Source organism: Rhea pennata, chromosome 1, assembly GCF_028389875.1.
Source record: "Rhea pennata isolate bPtePen1 chromosome 1, bPtePen1.pri, whole genome shotgun sequence".
Taxonomy (NCBI): Eukaryota; Metazoa; Chordata; class Aves; order Rheiformes; family Rheidae; genus Rhea; species Rhea pennata.
Window position 1 is genome coordinate 117,827,645 of NC_084663.1, and position 18,539 is coordinate 117,846,183.

At 43.7% G+C, this 18,539-nt stretch overlaps 1 protein-coding gene across 1 annotated transcript in view; it reads left to right on the plus strand.

Moving 5' to 3' along the window:
• The first annotated feature begins 9,997 nt into the window (after positions 1 to 9,997).
• Positions 9,998 to 18,539, plus strand: part of CLIC6 (chloride intracellular channel 6) — a 29,625-nt gene continuing 21,083 nt past the window's right edge. The window contains exon 1 of the mRNA XM_062575971.1: positions 9,998 to 11,248. Within this exon, the coding sequence (XP_062431955.1) occupies positions 9,998 to 11,248 (1,251 nt within the window). The remainder of the gene's footprint in view (positions 11,249 to 18,539) is intronic.

An 18,539-nucleotide genomic window follows, 5' to 3' on the forward strand; every position in this document is an offset into this window, starting at 1 on the left:
ACCTCTTTCAAGTGCTTGTTATCTGCCAAGCAGCCCATCTACGTCAATTGCTTACACAGATGTTTTCTCCTTAAAAAAAGCTTTCCATAGATAGAGATCAGACAGTCTTTAAAGCAAGCCAGTCATCTCAAAATGACTATATAAAATACATGTCACCTTGCTACTTTTTTTGCTTTAAACTCAGTTCGAGCAAAGCCTGTACTCCAAAAAGAAAACAAGTATAAAGAAAAACCTTGACCTTAGTTAACAGTTTGTTCTGATACTAGATGCTATTTAAGTTATGTTTTATTTCTAGCTTAAGTTTGCCTGATTCACACTTAAAGCCATTTGTTCTCATTATGTTTTTCTCCACTTTGTGAAAAAATCTCTCAGAATTTAGTGTTTTATACTGGTATCTTTCCTCATTTTTTTCCCCAGCCAAGCCAATGAAGTCCTGCAAACCTCTCAAGATGTAGGACATTTTCCATCTTAGAACTGCTGAAAGTGGTTTCATGCCTGAGCCACGCTCCCCTTCTTTCACTTAAATTACTCAACACCCCATGAGATTCCCTTCCCCAGCCTCCCTCCTTGCCCCTGAAGTCCAGAGGCTGTGAAGTGCTGCTTGCCAAGCTGCTTGCACCTCCATTGCACCAAGCCCTCCCTGCCTTTTCTTCCAGATACCTCTAGCCTTCACAGCTTCCTGCTTCACTCAACCTCTTGCCAACCTCAGCAGCCCCAGTGACCAAGTGTACTGAGCATACATACTTCAGTTTGGTACCTTTCCCCAAGCACTTAGCAAGGCAAACATACATCTCATAACACCATTACCATGATTTTGGTTTTTGTTGACTTGGAATACATTGTACAGATCATCTCTCTATGTATTTTTCAGTTTTTGTAGCCAACAGCATACAAGGAATTGCTTTGGTCTGTATCATATCAACCACCTACATTAGCTGTTTCCAGCTGAATGGACTGAAAATGTCTCACAATTCTGACTCCCACAGCAAAAAGTCTTGAACAGCACAACCTAGAGAGCTATTTCTGATGGAAAAACGAGCAGATTGGTTCACTGCAGTTACCAGCACCTTTTAAGCACCAAATGACATAAGAATACACCACCCTTTCCACTTTTAACGCCCTTTTTTGTTTGTTTTTCTGTCTTTCACTGGTATAGCCCTATCCTTCTTTGTTGCAGAACCACAAGAGTGAGAATAAGAAACCATTAAGGTACAGATAGCCTCCCTGTCCCATAACGTGTCTATTTGTAGAAGGACTTGATATCTGAAGGAATGGTAGAATTAGCTGGAGAGTTCTTCAAAAGTTGGCTAGTATTTGAAAGAGTAGAAATTCTCCCAGGGCAAGAAGAAACATGCAAATAAAATGCCGTACTTGAAGTTCAGCTTTTTTTTACCCTAACATTAGTAGAAGGCTGAGAATGAGTTTGAGGTGCTAAAGCAGCTAAAGCTTGCAAAAGTGTCTTTAAAGTGGTAAGTAGGTAGTGTGCAAAGCTCATGCAACCTATTCAGGTTGGTTGCTTTGTTAAATGTCTATCAGCACAATCTCTTCCCCTTTCTGCATATCTCCCTCTTCTCCCATTGTTCATTGTGCCCTTTTACTGCGGGCTCGTCCCGAATTAGATGCTAAGTTGCTCCGGAATGTGTCTTCCTATGTTTGCACTGTGCCATACACAATTGGACTCCAAAGGTCACTGCCACCTTTGGATACCACCCCAGATTTAACAATGATACGTTCTTCGTTATAGCAAGAGAGCAGGTTACCGTGTACCTCTACTGCTTTTTAAACTATGCTCTGGTAAGTCAGCTCCTCAATTAGGTAGAAAGAGTTATGCACAGTAGAGGTAAGTGAGCCATTTATTTCAGAAGCAATCAGTAATAAGATGTCTAGTTACTGATTTACCGTAGACAAGTGCCACAGAACAAACAGGTTTTGTGGGTAAGCATGTTTGAAAAGGAACAATAAATGAAATACCGTAAAAACAAAAAATGTATGAAAACTGTTAATAGAAGGAATAAGGTTGTGTTCCTAATCCCGGGAAAAGAGAGGAAACCATACACACGCGAAAGAGACAACCTTCACGCCAATAAAATGAACACTGGAGAAAAATGGACGTGGGTCCATACAGAACAAACAGTGTGTAACCCTATCCCAAGGGATATTGTGCCCACTTTTTCCTACCTCTTGTCATCACTTCTAGAGCACTATGTACCAAAACAAGTTTCATTAAACACACAAAAGAATTACTCAGCTGCATAGCTTTCATGGGAATTTCACACTGGAATTAAGCAAAGGAAAATATAGCTGAAGAGACCTCTGGAAATTCTCTCTTCCAGCCTCTCACTACAGAGTTAGAAAATCATGGATTTTTTTTTATTACTATTGTTATATGAAAAATTATTTTCAAAGCAATTTATACAGAGTATAAAATAGCTTTCACTTCAGATTTCTTTCAAAAAATGTATTCCTTTACAGAGAAGTACTTATAGAAGTAATTCGTTTTCTAATAAATTGAATGATCTAATAGTAAGCATACAAGTCAATCTGCAATTATCATACACTGACGATAAGGTACTAATGATCAATGTACCTCTCAATTGCATATGTAATTATTAGAATAATTTTAAGAGTATTTTGTAATATTAAGTTTTGTTCCTGAAACTATGATTATTTTAAAAGCTATAACAAATTTAAAAATACATTGAGATTTGCAAATAGGAATTCTATTAGAGGCTAAGTTCAAGTGAAAATTTTGCAGAGTATGATCCTATTTTATATAGGAAGAAATCTCTAAGAGCTGTAGAAAGTAAACTGAGATTTAAAACACAAGCAAGAGTATAAAGATCAAATGAATTGTGATAGAGATTACATTTTAAGAAATTATTTCAAAATGTTATAGGCACAATAATTAACAAAGTAATATGGAATAAATGACAGTTTAATCTAATAGGAATAAAACGTACAGAGGGATTAAAACATCCAGACACATTATTGAAAGTAAAAAGAAGTCTCTTGAACCTCAGGAACAATTCCGAGTTATTTCCATGTTCCGTGGTAAAATCTGCTGATGGATCTAATGAGAATTTCATATGCAATTTTGTAGGTGAGGTCAAAGTGAGAAGAGTAGCACTTATAACACAGAAAACATTGGAATACTGTTATATAGTTTATTCATGCAGCTTTGAGCATAGATACGTCCTATGCATTCTGCAAAACAAGCAAGGGCATGTTTTCTTCTCCAAAGAGCTTACATCTAAAGGCCTAGTTTTCAGATACCTGGGACAGATGAAATTCAACTGAAGTTAGAGCATCTCAGCACTTCAGAGAACTCATGCCCCAAATTCAGTGCCAGAGTATACATAAGAAAATAGAGGGATGGAGGAATAATGAGGATGACAATAATGAAATCACAGTTACTTAATAAGGCCCAGATCCTTACAAAGACTCTTAGCTTTAAACATATCAGTAATCCTATTGAATCGTGCAAATCATGATGGTCCTTTAAATAGAGTTGTGCATATATCCTCCCTTAAGAAATGGTACATGAGGTAGAAGATGCAAGTGATGGAACAGCATTTGAAAATGAGAGGTAGAAGAATTCAGTGATGTAAGTCTGACTGGGGTTTTCCAGAGAGAATCAAAAGAATGGGCAAAGGTCCAGAGTATCCCAAAATGAAAGCAGTTCTGGAGTTCAAGTCAGGGTAGTGTTGAAGCTGGCCTTATTTACCTGGAAGATGAGATGAAGTGAGGTCCAGGGGAGTCATTAGATTTGCTAGGACCTAGATAGTTCTGGAGTACTTTCAAAATAAATTCAAATCAAATAGTTTATTGACTTAAATGTGATGCTGGACAATTAAAAAAATGCATAAAAGATCTGCTTGTTAGCCTGCTAGAAGCACTTGGGAGTACATGATTGTCTCATTAAAATGCTACTACTTAACAAAAAGAAGAAAGTCAAAGGCTCTTTCAGGGAATAAACTGATTTTAAGCACTTACCTTCTTTTTAAATGGAAAACAGTACAGAGTTCATTTATGGAAAGTCTTGTTATTGATACTCTTCTGTTTTTTTAAATCACACTTCAGAATCATGTACTCAGAATTTAAGTTGTTATATAAGTTACTTCAGAGCCTAGAGCTTCATGGGAAGTCAAGAATTCAGAAAACTTAACAGAAGGAAGAGAGGGACTGGTAGCATTGGGAAGAAGGCACATCTACTCTTCCTTGGTTCTCTCAGCCTTGGTTAGAGGTAGCTTGTCTATGTTTTCTAGACCAGCAACATTTACCAGTAACAACTTTGTAAAGTTATCAGAGATACTGCATTCAAATGCAGAGAAAATCATAAATAATAAGCTAATTTCTAAGCTACAGTAGAACAGTATTCCACCTACACAATCTCTCTGTGTTACCTTAGATCTATAAAAATCATCTTGGTTTTGATGAGCCAAGGATGCTTCACTGAAGCTTTGCTGGCAAACAGAAGACTAAAGCAGAACAGAAAACATTAAAACTTGCTCTGAAATAAGTTACCCCACATTGCTGGCTTTGCCATTACGTTAATAGCACGCTGCCTCTGACCCCTGCTTATGAGATGTTTCCACTCCTGCATGTTTCCACCTCCTTCCCAAGCAGGCTGCCACTAAGCAGCTGGGAAGGAGCCGATCACCTCTAATCAGCTTAGCATGGGCAAGCTCACAAAACTAAATGCAGATGGCATTTCCCACCAACCCCTCCCCAGTGTACACACCATGCTACCCTATTTTCAGTGAAGAGGCATCTCTTTCTGTTAATTTTGATTGGGTGGACTGAACACCTTATCAAACAAAGCAGAGGCTAGCAAGAGGGTGTCAGCCCTCTAATACTATTTTTTCCACAGGCAGCTTTATCTTTTTCCTAGTTTCAAGACAGGAAAATACAGACCTGGCTTACATACAAGGTGAACAGAGCTTTTTATTTTTCCATCACAAAGGGTTTGGTAACCATGCTGTTACATAGGATGATGTTTTATACTACAGTTTGTGGAAACTCAGGTAAAACTACCAACTGCAATAAGAGCTAATGCAGAGCATATGTGTGTGCAGGGAATCAAGCTCTAGCCCACATTTTGCTGACAGGCCGTTTTCTAACTTTAGGCTCTAAGGGAATCACCTGGAGCAGGATTCATCTCACTCAAGTTCAGGTGTGTCCAGCAGTGACAACTTCCTGAGTCAGTCACCCTCAGTTGCTGGTATAATTTGTGTGCAGAAGTAGGTGCTGGAGGCTCTGCTTACTCATATTTCCCAAAAAGTTCAGCACAAATTTCTGGTTGCTCAGCTCATGGCAGAAAAAAGCATGAGTCTAGCTGTGAGCTGGCAGTTTTTGGCCTGGAGATAGGTAGCTTCACTGCTGAAAAAGCGGTAAACCCTGGGGAGAGCCAATGCATGCACTAGGTAAAACAGCACTAGTTCAGCCAGCAGCAGGAGATGGGTAAAGCAGGCTTCTGGGTGAGGCAGAGGGTAAATGCATGTATTAGGGTAAACCATTAATAATTGGTAGTCATGTTATTGCATTGGACCATGAACTGACTGGCAGAGGCATGAAAACCTACCCTGTTCTGCTGCCTTTGCTGCAGGGCTCAGGAAGATGGTTCTCTCGGAGCCCTTGGTAACGTGAGAGGTGTTTTTCCTTATTTCAGGGTGAAAAAACTATAACCTTGATCTGCAACCCACTGTTCAGTCAGGGAAGGAAGAGGTGTTACAATAATCCAAGGAAGTACAACCTAATTGATAACCCCCAGGGATACAACCTGTTTGCTAACAGGCTAGGAAGGGGTCTTCATGTTGTCTGCTAATGTCTAACAGCTGTGATACTTAATTACCTGCACTCATCTTTTAAATGAAGAAGGTGTGCACTAATCTTTCCTGAAGCCAAATTGGGAAAATAATATTTATTAGCCAAGGGCCTGTTTTAGAAGCAGATGGGATATAAAGAGCTTGAAGGAGTAAAGGAGCACGAATCAAGAAAGATTAATTGTTAAGTGATTAAGATACAGGGGAAGAGTGTTGAACGAACAGAGCACAGAAGAACAGATATCCAAAGCTCTAGGATTTCACTGGGACAGATCTACTGTTAATGGCCTATTTCCAAAACTTTCTTTGTCAAACTACATTGAAGGGTTGTAAGCTCTGTTAGGCTGATTGGCTGACTGGTCTCTGAGCTGTGCCTGCCTTGTCCTCTTCAACCTCTCCCCACTGGCTCTCTGAATTTCTGCTTTGACTTTCTTGCTCGCATGTGGATTTCATGGCATAAGCACAGGTGAGGTGGACAGCTAGAGCAGGCAGAAGTCACTGCACTGCTTAGGGTGAAGAAGGGAATGAGCTACACGTGTCATAGCTACCCTCCATTTACAGTCTCTGAATTCATGGACTGTAGGAACAGTCAGCATGAGAACAAGCCAAGTGTTTCTGCAGAGAAAACTATTTGCATTTGGAAAGCAGATAATATGCTTTCCATACAGAAAGAATAGGAGGGAGGCAGATAATTGGAATGGCTTTAAAAACCCTTGGAGTTTTCTGTGCTGGATTCATCACAAATTTGACTTCACAATTAATCTATCAATCTACATCTCCAAAATATTTTAGTTGCTCTTAAAAAGAATCATTAATCCAATGCCTACAAATATCACTGCTAGGTCTTAACTCTGCCCAAATTAGAAAAATGTCTGTGCATATACTTAGGAAAAATATAGCAAAATCCATTACACTATTCAAATATTACTCCGTAGAAATTGCAACTGTATTGAACATTATACCTTAAACCTTTCCCCTGCTATACAAAGATGATAATAACGGCTTGATTTTGTCATCTGTTACTCCTTTCCTGTTCTGCCTTTGTCAGACTCTTATGAGTATTTAAATAGCTAATCTTTTGTTAAACTTAAATGTTGCCCAGTGTTAATAATCAGACAGTGTTTATCACTGAAAGACTTTTGCTGACCTTGAAATCCTCATCTGATTTGGTACTGAATTGAGAGCCACAGAGTAATGAATAGACAAATAAAGAAAAATAGGGAACAGGTTAAAATTGCTCTCCAGTGAGTAAGCCCTGGTGAGACAAAGTCGGCTTTCATCTGGTCCCATGCTAGACTCATAACCTGAATGAAAACTGAAATTGCCAAAGAAAGGTATTTAGAGCAATAACACCCCCTGCCATCCAGGGGACAGTTTAAAAGAAAAAAAAAACACTTAGGAGCAGCCACCTCTGTTGAGCCCAAGGGAGCTGTGCCACAGGGGGCTGCAAGAGGGAACTCGAGTGGTGGTGCCCATCAGCTACCAAAGCTGAGTTCAAGGGGACTGGAAGCAGGAGAGAGTTCCTCAGGGGGCACAACCAAACCCAGTGGTCATCTAAACAGAGCCGGCTGGCCTCAGTAGTTATGTCTATGCTAGGATTCTCCTGCAAATTTCCCACCACTGTTGTGCTGTGGATGTTGTTTACCATGGATCATTCCCATGGTAAAATCCTCAGCAGAGCCTTCTTCAGAGGATACAAAGTGGCAATGCGAGTGACTTGTCTGCACAGCTGTCTTCAGGTGTGCTTCCTTTCGCATCTGAAAGCTTTGTAGAATTACAGAGGATGTGTATTGCACAAGGGGAATGTGGCCAGCGTTCAGCTAGCAAGGGTTAGCACAAGTGAGCCTGTACTGTCTATGTAGAAATAGAGATGACTGAGATGTGCATTGATTCCTCTGATAACAGTGCTCCTACAAGAGAAGAGAAACAACTGCCTTATGATGGATCATGCTGAACCTCAGTTCCCAAATGCCCACACCTTCAAGATACCTTCTGATCACGACTGACCATGACTTCAGTCTTCATCTCCCCGTTCTCTTTGTCTCCCTCACAAAGCACCTCTGGGCAAGTGTAACTTCTATGAAAAATAGTTGTGGCACTATTTTTTTTTAATTATTTTTGTCTGTTGATTTACTTTTATCAGAGCAAATATTTTATCTGCCCTAAAATATCATATAGTATTTCCCAGCTCCTGTTGGCTGCATCTTCTCTCTTACTGCTCATTCCAAAATCTCATGTTTACAATCTGCCCTCTCTCTCTCCACACACAAATATGAAAGTGTTTTTATAAATACTTATATAAAAAAACTTTAACTTTATATTTTTAAATATTATACCTCGTTCTTGTCAGCTAACTTTCCCATCTACTGGTTCCTCTACACCTAGAAAACTAGGAGGATGTTCCTTTCAAGCAGCAGAGTCTGTGAGATAAGTAATCCTTTCACATAAATTACCACCACTAGACTTTTGGAGCAAATGGGAATAAGCAGGTTGCATTTCCTAGAAAATTACTTTTGCTTGCCTACAGCAAAACTGTACTGAAAATTATTCTCACACCTACAGATTGTCTTTTTTTTTTGTAGAGCTTCAGTGCCTCCATAAACAAGAGAAATTACCAAAACTGTGAAAAGGTGTTTCATATTTGGAAAAGAAAAATGTGTGTGGGATGAATCTGCAGCTGCCTCACCCAGAAGACACAGGTGCTTTCTGGATATATTTAAAAGCAAGCTCCAAATTCTTGCAGGGGCATATTGCAAGGCAATACTTGGCACGTTAATATATGAAGAAAGGATACTTAAAAGAAGATCTAGTTAATTTTTGTCCAGTGTTACGATGTTTCCTCTTACAGATGTATGCTCGTTGGTATAGATACAGGCCTTTGCACTACCTTACTACACACCTGCATCCTAACAGTATTATTTGCAGTCCAAAGACTGCTTGGGAAGATGTTTCAGATACTAAGTAGTACTGAGATGAAATCTTGGTTCATGGGTACTTCTAAGAAACTGTGCAAGACTGTCAGGGCTCTGCCAGTTTCAGTGGAGCAGTGGTGCTCGAGGTATTTATTTGTGGTTCCTGTCATAAGCTGGATTTAGGGAGGCAGAGCCCTGCACCTTGTTCTGACTGCAGCTACGCTGTATGCCCTGCGCCGTGGCTAGCAAACTGTTAGCTCCTCAGTGGCCACAAGCTGCACCTGCCAGTAGGCCAGGTTGGCAAGGTGGCCCGGAGTACTCTGCTCCCTCTCACCTCTGCTTCTGACTGAGCGTGCATGGTGCCACTGCTCTTGGCTCTTGCATGGCACTCTTACAATAGTCAAAGCTAGATGGGCACTGGGATGCAGTAAGAGGTGGCCAGTGGGCACTGCAGCTCACTGGCTTAGCTTTGACCCTGAATACTGAAACGGTGCGCAGGGATACTGAGCTGTGCCTCCTTCCTGATGTACTGTGATGAGCGTTGCGTGGACCCCATGGCTTCCTCTGATCAAAGTTGGTCAGAGCACAGACTCAGCAACTCGCTGCACTCCGTGAAAACCATCATGAGGGCAAGATGGTTGATGGAGGGGGGAGCGCTGCTCGCCTGCTCCTAACCTGCTCCCCTGCTGCACAGCCTCATTGGGAAGAACTGGGAAACCAGGGACTGTTGTCCACAGGTTGGATTCCCTTCAGGGCTTGGGGGTCCAAGACTGGTGGGGAGGGCAGGCAGGGTGTCTGGAGGGCTGCAAGGGCAGAGTGGGAGAAGCACGGGTAGGAAGGGGCCAGGATGGTGTTGGGGTGTCAGGCTAGGCACGGGACTAGGTGCTTACCATGTGGGCCCAGCCAGCCTCTAAAACCAGGTGGGCAGGTGAGAGGAGGAGGAGGAGGAGGAGGAGGAGGAGGAGGAATAGCGGTGCTTTGTGCTCCCACCGCCTCCTCCAGCGCCAGGAACAAGTGGGGAAAGCGTTTCCCGAGGGTGCCGAGCTCCGGGGAGGAGGGCGGCCACGGGAAGGAGGAGCACCTGCACCTGCGCTCCCGCCCCCTTTCGCTCGCCGCCCGGCCCTACACACACGCACTCACACTCGCACTCACCCTCACACTCACCCCCCCCCCCCTCCGTGCGCAGGCGCGGCCGTCCCCCCCCCCGTCGGCGCGCGGTGCTGATCCCCGGTGCGGCGGCAGCGCCGGTCCCCGCCGGCCGGGATGGCGCAGAGCCCGCGGCAGCCCGACGGCAGCCCCGTCCCGCCGCCGGGAGGCCCCGGGGAAGCGGCGGCGCTGCCCGGGGGCGCCCCCGACGGGGCGGCAGGACCCCCAGCGGCGGAGGGGCCGCGGCTGAGCGCGGAAGCAGCCGCCGGACAGGAGCGGGACGCGGCGGCGGCGGCCCCCGCCGGCGGCCGCCCCGAGGGGGCGGCGGAGCCCCCGGGCGAGGGGCAGCGGGCTGAGGCGGCGGAGCAGCGGGACGGCGGCGGCGGCGCGGCAGGCGCTGCCCGGTCCGGGGGGGAGGCGGCGGGGCGGCAGGGAGACGCACCCGAGGGCTCCGCGCCAGCGGGGACAGCAGCCGAAGAGGCGGCCGGGGCGGCTGATCCGGCTGGGACCGACCCTGGGGAAGAGGTGAGGGGGGTCGCCCCGACGGGGACCGACCCCCAGGAGGCGACGGGGGAGGTCGCCCTGGCGGGGACCGACCCCGGGGAGGAAACAGTGGCCGCAGTGGGGACCGACCTCGAGGCGGCAGTGAGGGGGGTCACTCCGGCGGGGACAGCCCCCGAGGTGGCGGCGGAGGAGGTTGCCCCAGCGGAAACAGACCTTCAGGAGGAAACAGTGGCTCCAGCGGGGACAGAGCCCGAGGAGGCAGCGAAGGGGGTCACTCCGGTGGGGACCGACCCGCGGGAGGAAACAGTGGCCGCAGTGGGGACCGACCCGGAGGAGGCAACAGAGGAGGTCGGCCCGGTGGGGACCGACCTGGAGGAGGTGGCAGAGGAGGTCGGCCCGGTGGGGACCGACATGGAGGAGGCGGCAGAGGAGGTCGCCCCGGTGCTGGTGGGGACAGACCCCGGCGAGGAAACAGTGGCCCCTGTGGGGACTGACCCCGAGGTGGCGGCAGGAGCGGTCGCCCTGGCGGGGACCGACTCCAAGGAGGTGGTGGAGGAGGCCACTCCGGCAGGGGCAGACTCTGAGGCAGTGGGGGCAGAGGAACAAGGTGCTCCCCAGAGCCCTGAGGACGTGGGGGCTGCCGTGGCCAGCAGTGGGGTGGGCAGCCCCAACAGCGAGGATGGAGCCCTGGGCGCAGCGGCAGTGGTGGGGCGGCCTGACGGGTTGCCGGGTGCTGAGGGCCTGAGCCTGAACGGCCTGCGGGGCCCTGCCGAGGATGAGGAGGATGAGGCAGGCTCGCCAGCTGCCCAGGAGCAGGAGGAGGAGGAGGAGAAGCAGGAACATGACATCTCCCTCTTCGTCAAGGTAAGATGGCCGGGGGGGATCGTCAGGGAAACTTCGGTTCGTCAGCATCCCCGCTGCTGGTGCCCCCGGGCAGCTCCTGTGGCTAGTGGCAAAGCTCCAGGTGACTAAGGCGATTTGGCTCTTGCTGCCCCAAATGATCCTGTGTCTCTGATTTCTCATTCCTTGTGCGATTTGGGGCAGGCAGGATGGGAAGGAGCTTCCTGCTCAGCACGCTGAAGGCCAGGATCACCCGTCCCCTTGGCCTGTGGGGGGGGGGGGGGGTGGGGGTGGGGGTGGGGGCTGGTGGCACCAGCAGGACCCAGAGATGTGCAGACCTGACCTGCCAAAGTATTTTCACCCAGTGTTTTCCCCTGATGAGCCCTGCACTGTGTTACTTGATGTTTGTCGATGTGTAAATAGAAAGTGTGTGTCAGGGTCTGAGTTTTGGTGATTTGGTGGTTCCCATGACCTGCTCCACGCGGGGCTGGGACCTGGGTCATGTGTGGCGATGTACCTAGTGGCATCTATTTCTGATCACCAGCTGCAGCTTCTGATATAAGGAAATGTTTTTCAAGGGTTTTCAATGGAGTTTTAAGCTCTTCAGAGTGTAGTGAAGTATATAGTACAGAATCATAGGTGTTTAGGTGGAAGAAACTGGAAAATTTCTCTTTATTGATCATAGTTCATACTGGAAAAACCCCAAAGTTTAGTTAATTGCCCCCAAATGTATCAGTACTGGATTCGTTAAGTAGTGGCCAACAATGTAACATTATCCCTTAAAATCATACAACCTGTTTGTGTTCAGACAGGTAAGACCTTAGGGTAGATGAGAATGGCCAAAAAATGTTGAAAAACTATAATGATCTTAAACCTAATTTCTACTATTTTATGCTTGAGAGCTTTAGTGCTTTGTTGTAGACTGAACCTGGAATCCCAGAAAAATCACTGGGAATCCATGTGGGAAACAATGTCCATCCACAGGACAAAATATCAGGGGTGAAATTTCTGTATGTGATAACCATTGTGAGATCTTTTTCTTCTCTATTCTCTGACCTCTCTGGACAAAATAACGTGTGGGACATGCTGGATATTTTTTCAGAACAGAGGAAAACTAAGGAAACTAAGGAAATAGAAGGTATTTTGAACATTCTCCACTGCCAGCCATATTTCCTACATAAATGTGGCACCTCCTGGATTGGCCAAGGCCACTACTTTGGTAGCCTGAATTAAGTGTGAAAGAAAAACTTGTTGCCAGCCTTCTTTTGAATGAGGGAGATAGGAGGTGGAGCAGTATCTACACCTTGAGTTATCCCACCTAAGTGTGCACTCTTCTGCAAGACTCAGCCTCTGTAAGTGGAAAAAAAAAGGTGAAGGATACTCTGATGCTTATATATGCTTAGTGCCAAACACCATGCTGGAAAGATCAATGTTAATGATGTTTGATGTTGGTGAATGTGCTCCAGCCTCTAAATAATTCAGGAATTTCCTTACAACACAGGCTGGGAGAGATCATGTGGCTTAAAGGTAACTTTGTATGTCAAGTTGGTCTACGTTAGCTAGATGGTAAGACGAGTTGAAATATATGATTTTGTGTTAAGTTTATGCAGCAGAAGCTACTGCTGCTCAGCCTGGGAGAAACCATTTATGTATGTTTTGTCTTACGGATCAACAGCTCCTTTTTGCACCAACACTTCTGCAACTTCTCTGTTCTTGTTTTACGCTCACATTTTCCCCAGTTGAGTGCCGGAGTGTGGCAGGATTATAAGCAAGTCATTGCTTAGAGGCTACATTTTTATCGGCAGATCTGGCTGCGCTCTTTGTAGAATAATCTGGCCAAAATAAGAAAGCAAGCTGTAATAAGGATGCAAACATTTATTGTGACTTTGTAATCCAAAAATATAAAAATTAAGCTTTTTAAAATATATTTTTAAATTAATGATGACAGAAGAAGGAACACTTTGATGATCAATTAGTAGTATCTATGGGAAAGGATGTCCTTCTAGGCCAGCTGCTGAACGTCACACAGGCTATGCTAAGGCACCACGAAAGACAGTAGACATCTGTGTTTAGGCAATTGGTTTGTGCTCAAAATGAATCTGAACTATGTTAGACTCCTCGAGCAAGACCATATCAAAATTGCTTTGTGGGTTTCCCAAGGCTCCTATTTGATTTCCACTCTCCCATGAAACAACCTGCACTGTATATTTCCTTCAGATAGTAGTGTTTCATGTTTCAAAGTCAAATGTTTGCAAGGGGCACCCAGATACACTTTCTGATTGCTCTTCAGTAATTCTGCAAGGCATATCTGGCACCTTGAGTAGGACACCTTGGGGATTGTCGAAACTTGCTAGCTGGTTGTCCTCTGAGGTTAATGGAATGTGGATGCTACCCTCCTGCCTCCACCAGAGTTTTAATTTTCAGAAAATGTAATACTTAAACTTTATCTTACTACTTGAGTATAATAGAACTCTAGTCAAAATTATTCAAAAAAATTTTTTTTAAACAATCAAAACCTTAAGAATTTATATAGGATGTAAAATTCCATTTCTAAATTAAAAGAAAAAGAACAAATTTCCTATCTGTCAGTTTTATATTTTCTTACAGATGTGAAACTTAAACACCAGAGTCACAGCTACAAGTTTAATCATTTTGAAAGTTTCTAGGGATGGTAATTCAGCTGTATGTGCTGAGCACCAACACTCAGCTAACCAATCAAATTTGAACATGAGGTCTTCTCTGAGATTTTTCCCCTTCCAAGACCATTCTTACTTACGTTCTTGGTTAAATGGCATATAGTAAAAGCTACCCATGAGCTTAAGGTAAGAGATTTTATCCAGTGAAAAGCAGTAGGCTTTACCTGATCTTTTGGACATTCTTGAACTCTAATTCAAAGTCATTTATTTCATTCAGGGACTTACTTCTTTCCTACAAGGGAACAAAGTTTTTATGTGATTCTAGATTCTGTTATGCTCCAGTAAAAATGAGGTTGCTTTACTGATGCAGAGTTTCCTTGCACCATTCCTGAGATGTGCTTGACTGACTTGATATACTTAAAGACATGCTGGATTATCAAAAGTGCTGATAAACAAGAAAGTTAAAAATGTCAGAAGCCTTGCTGTGACAAGAGACATAGAAAATAACAAGCATTTACATCTGTGTCTCCAAACTGTGCCATCACAGTTAACTTATCCAGCTTAAATGGTAATGTGCGTTACATGCTATGGAAAAAGATGATTTTATTTTATGTGATGTGATGGAACTGTGCTTTGTGCATAACTTAAAGTAAAAATGGGTGGTTCTAAAACTGAACCTCTAGGCTTTGAATGCTGTGGCTATGAAGTCTGTGGAAAGCAGGAGCTTAAGTCTCTAGAAAATCATCATAGCTTGCATGTCTGTTCAGTGGACTCTGTTCTGTACCTGAAGCTTGACATAAACATTTACAGTAAGGGCACTGAGGAGGTGCTTATGCTTTAGTTTTGGATTTTTGCTCATCAGTGCAATCAGTCTGTAAATCAGATAAGTGTGGTTTGTAAGGAAAATAGCAGACATTCTGTATTGGATGAAAGTAGGTGCGTGTTTGCTATTGATTTTTAATATGGATTCACTGTAGGAACTCAGAATTCAGATGACCTCAGGAGGGTAAAAGTAGAGACTTGTATGCATGGAGCTATACTACCCTAGTATTTATGGATTAAGAGAGGTTTGGGGTGGGGGGAAGCTTAGGTACTGGAGTGCCTAAGCACTAGTGCACAAGCACTATATAGCCTAAATCTACTGAACCCAGAATCAAACGGAGCCCTGTTGGGGACGTAGGACTGTCCTGCAAAATCAGAATAGTCCCCCTTTGCTGGCTGCTGGTTGATTAATGGTTTGTATGGTAATATTTTTTCCTTTGAATATATATACATATATATACACACACACATATATATACACAGCTATACGCAGAGTACCAAGCCGGTGGAGGCTTGGTATGAGTTGAAACACATACAGTTCTGTTTCCAAGGCTGTCTTGCAAAGCAGGAAACTGGCTAACTTCCCACGGGTATTTGCCCTCTCTCGGCTGTTTTGTCAGCAGGAATATAGCAATTTAGGGTTCCCTAATACAGCTTAAGAGGAACTCGCATTATGAATTCCTTTCATAACTCTTCAGTTTATTGTGCGGGCCCTGTGCACCTGCAGCGGTTTTTCTGGAAGCTGAGTATTCTTTCAGCAGTCTTTTCATTTTAATAAAATTGTTTTGTTCAAAAGGCAACAATCTCAACCCTTTTCTCAAAAAGCTGTGCAAATTTTCTGGATGTATAATCTTTACCTGCCCCTGCTTTCCTTTTTGGTGATGCTGGTTCTCAATTTTTTAAAGCTTAGATTTCTACAAAGAAATAAATTCCTTGGAGCCACTCACTAAAGAATAGCTTTAAAAGTTACACCAAAATTATTTTTGCAGCTTTGCTCTTGGAGGCATGCTTAATGGAGCAGCACTGCTCTATTTACTTATGATAATAGTAGTTTTGACATTTTACAGCCCGAAGCCTGTTCCAGAAACACTTTAACTACAGGATTATACAGATACACATAAGTAACCACAAATGTGAAGTTGCGTCTAACTTTTGATTATTTTGGTATAATCCAGTCATACTGCTCGGGGCCACCTTTTTGTCCATGCTTTGGAAGTCCTAAAACTGTGTATGCCCATAATGTTATACCAGCCTTAAACATCTGTGCTATTGTCTAGGCTTATTTTAGGCAAAAAATGTTTTAAATGAACGTCTTCAAAACTACATTCCTATACCTTTTCCTATTTCTATTTACTCTGAGTGCACTGATTCACTAAAGCACCTCACCATGTGTTTAAGCATAGGCTTAAAGCCATGTGACGTTTAAGCCCTTTGCTAAACAGGGGTTACTCTCCTGCTTCAGTCCTAGGGCACGTCCTGCGTTTCTTGCTCTCTGAAACCTGCAGGAGGTTTTCATGAGATCACCCTGCTGCCCAAAATTCAAGTGCGCAGCCTGTGTTCACCGAGTTCCTGTGTCTTCATCGGGAGGCCGATCGCACATGCTTTACAAACCGGGGGCAAAGATGAAAGTGTTCCTAATTTGCTTCCTGTCTTTGGCCCCTGGTTGTCAGAAGTCAACCTTTGTTCTGTAGATCCTGGTTGGCCGCATCTCTAAAAACTTTGACGAGTCACTTTAGAAACTTTGCCAGCTGCTGCATTAGGTGATTATCACGCAGCTTGTGCTTGGGAATTTTCCTGCTGTCTGTCTGATCTGAGGCTTGATTCATAGTAACAAACGAGTGCACAGCACTCCTCTGGCATTCGCGAATCTAAACCATCAGAATGTGACGAGCGAGTTTCTGGGGGAGGGAAGCAAAGGGGGTTGGCCGATATTGAACTCATTGAAAAATGTAAGTATAGTCAATGAAAACTATTAATGAATTCAGGTCAAATTTTGCAAGTCGTTCAGATTAAATAAAAGATTAATTTTTTTTTTTTTTGAGGAAATACTACCTGCCAATCTTTGGTCTGGATGTAGGCACTGTTCCCAAAATGATGTTGTTGCCTGGAGCAGAAGATTAGTGTGCATCCTTCACTCGAGCAAGTGCTATAGACATAGAGTTACAGAGTTATTCCTGTTCTCTCTCTCTCCTCTCTGTCTCTAACACCATCAATATTTAATAATAGCTACAAAGTGAGACAAGACAGCATCAGAAAGATAAAGTGTGAGGAGTCAGGAGTACCCAGCAGCCTTACGGGTTAGGCAAGGTATGGTTCACATGCTGTTTTTTCCTATAATAGCAACAGGTATCCAGTGACCCTTGGTTGCAGCTGATTTGGGGATTTGTTGTGGGCTGAGATGAGCTACCACATGCTTTGAGGAAAAAAATATAGTGGACATAGAAAAGATAAAGAGGTATTGTGTCCCCTTCCCACGTGGGTGTTATAAAAGATACTCAGTCCATGTGAGAATCTGTATTTTGCTTTTATTAAACTGCCTACCAGCAAAAATAAACTTTTTTTTCAATTCACTGACCAAAAACCTTCCAGTTTGATTTGTCTGATATCCTTAATCCTACAACAATTTTTTTCCCTATGTGTTTTTTTCCATTTGAAATAGATTATTTCCAGAACTCTGCTGCCCAATATGTAGGAAGGGGATTAGACAATCTTATGATCACTCTCTTGACAAAAAATTTCAGCTTTTGGGGCATTTCACCTTTATGGACCCTAGCCTGGGTTAGCCATCAGAGGGACGCCCTGTTTCTGCATTTCGTACAGTCTTGTGCTCTTTATTGTAAGGATCCATGCAAAGTTCTATTTATGGTTATTCTTTAAAAGATAGTTTAATGAAGCAGAAATGGTAATGAAAATTATTAATATGACTGCATGTTTTTAGGATGTTTATTGCAGACGAAGTCACTTTGAATGGGTGGCTGTCTACTTCATAGCAAGAAATAGACCTTGCTCTTCAGAGACTATAATCTTAGCAAAAGGAAATACTTCGTGTTTTATAGAAGGGGAGCTGAAGCGTGGAGATATACTCGTGTTCCGTGGCTGACTGTATTCTCTGTGTCTTGACTTTTGAGCCAAGATCTCATTGCTTCTTCTAAAAAGTAAGAAATTGCCTGTTCCTTGGGCTCTCACCTAGGACTGTAAGTAAATGCCATATGAAGGTTACGTGATAATAATTCTGCTCCGATAACTCCTTATCGCAGCGTGACATTTCATTATATGCGTTTCCATTTGCAGCGTCTGATTATTTACTGATAGAAGACCGAGCAAGTCGAGAGATTGCCTTCATGTTGCTTTCAATAACATCAGCCTCATCAGCTCTCAAGGAAGCGTGTTTAATTCCTTAATACAAATAGTTTCTCAAGCCAAACAGTGGCGGTTTGTGTAGTATGTCATCTTAAATTGCTGTCTGAGAGCTACTTAGCAAAAGATGTTCACGCAGCAGTTGTGTACAAATGAAAAACGTGAGACTTGGGTGCTGGATAGCAGTGTGAGATACCAGAGGTGTGCGAGAGGCGGAAAGCTTCAGGTTCCTGTGGCAAGACAATGTGTCAAGCTAATGTTTTTTTGCAGGTACTTGAACCTAATTTAAACTATTCTTTCAGGACAAGTCTTTGCTAATTCCTGCTGGAGCTGATAGGTTTTTTTTTACTGGTAACATTTTACCTGGTCATCTGACTTATTTTCTATTTGGATCAAAATATCACTGCTGGAGGTGGAGGAGGAAAAAAAAAATCCCCTCTCTTCATATTTCACCTTACCAGCTTGGTTTAATCATCACAATTACAAATACCACTGAACAA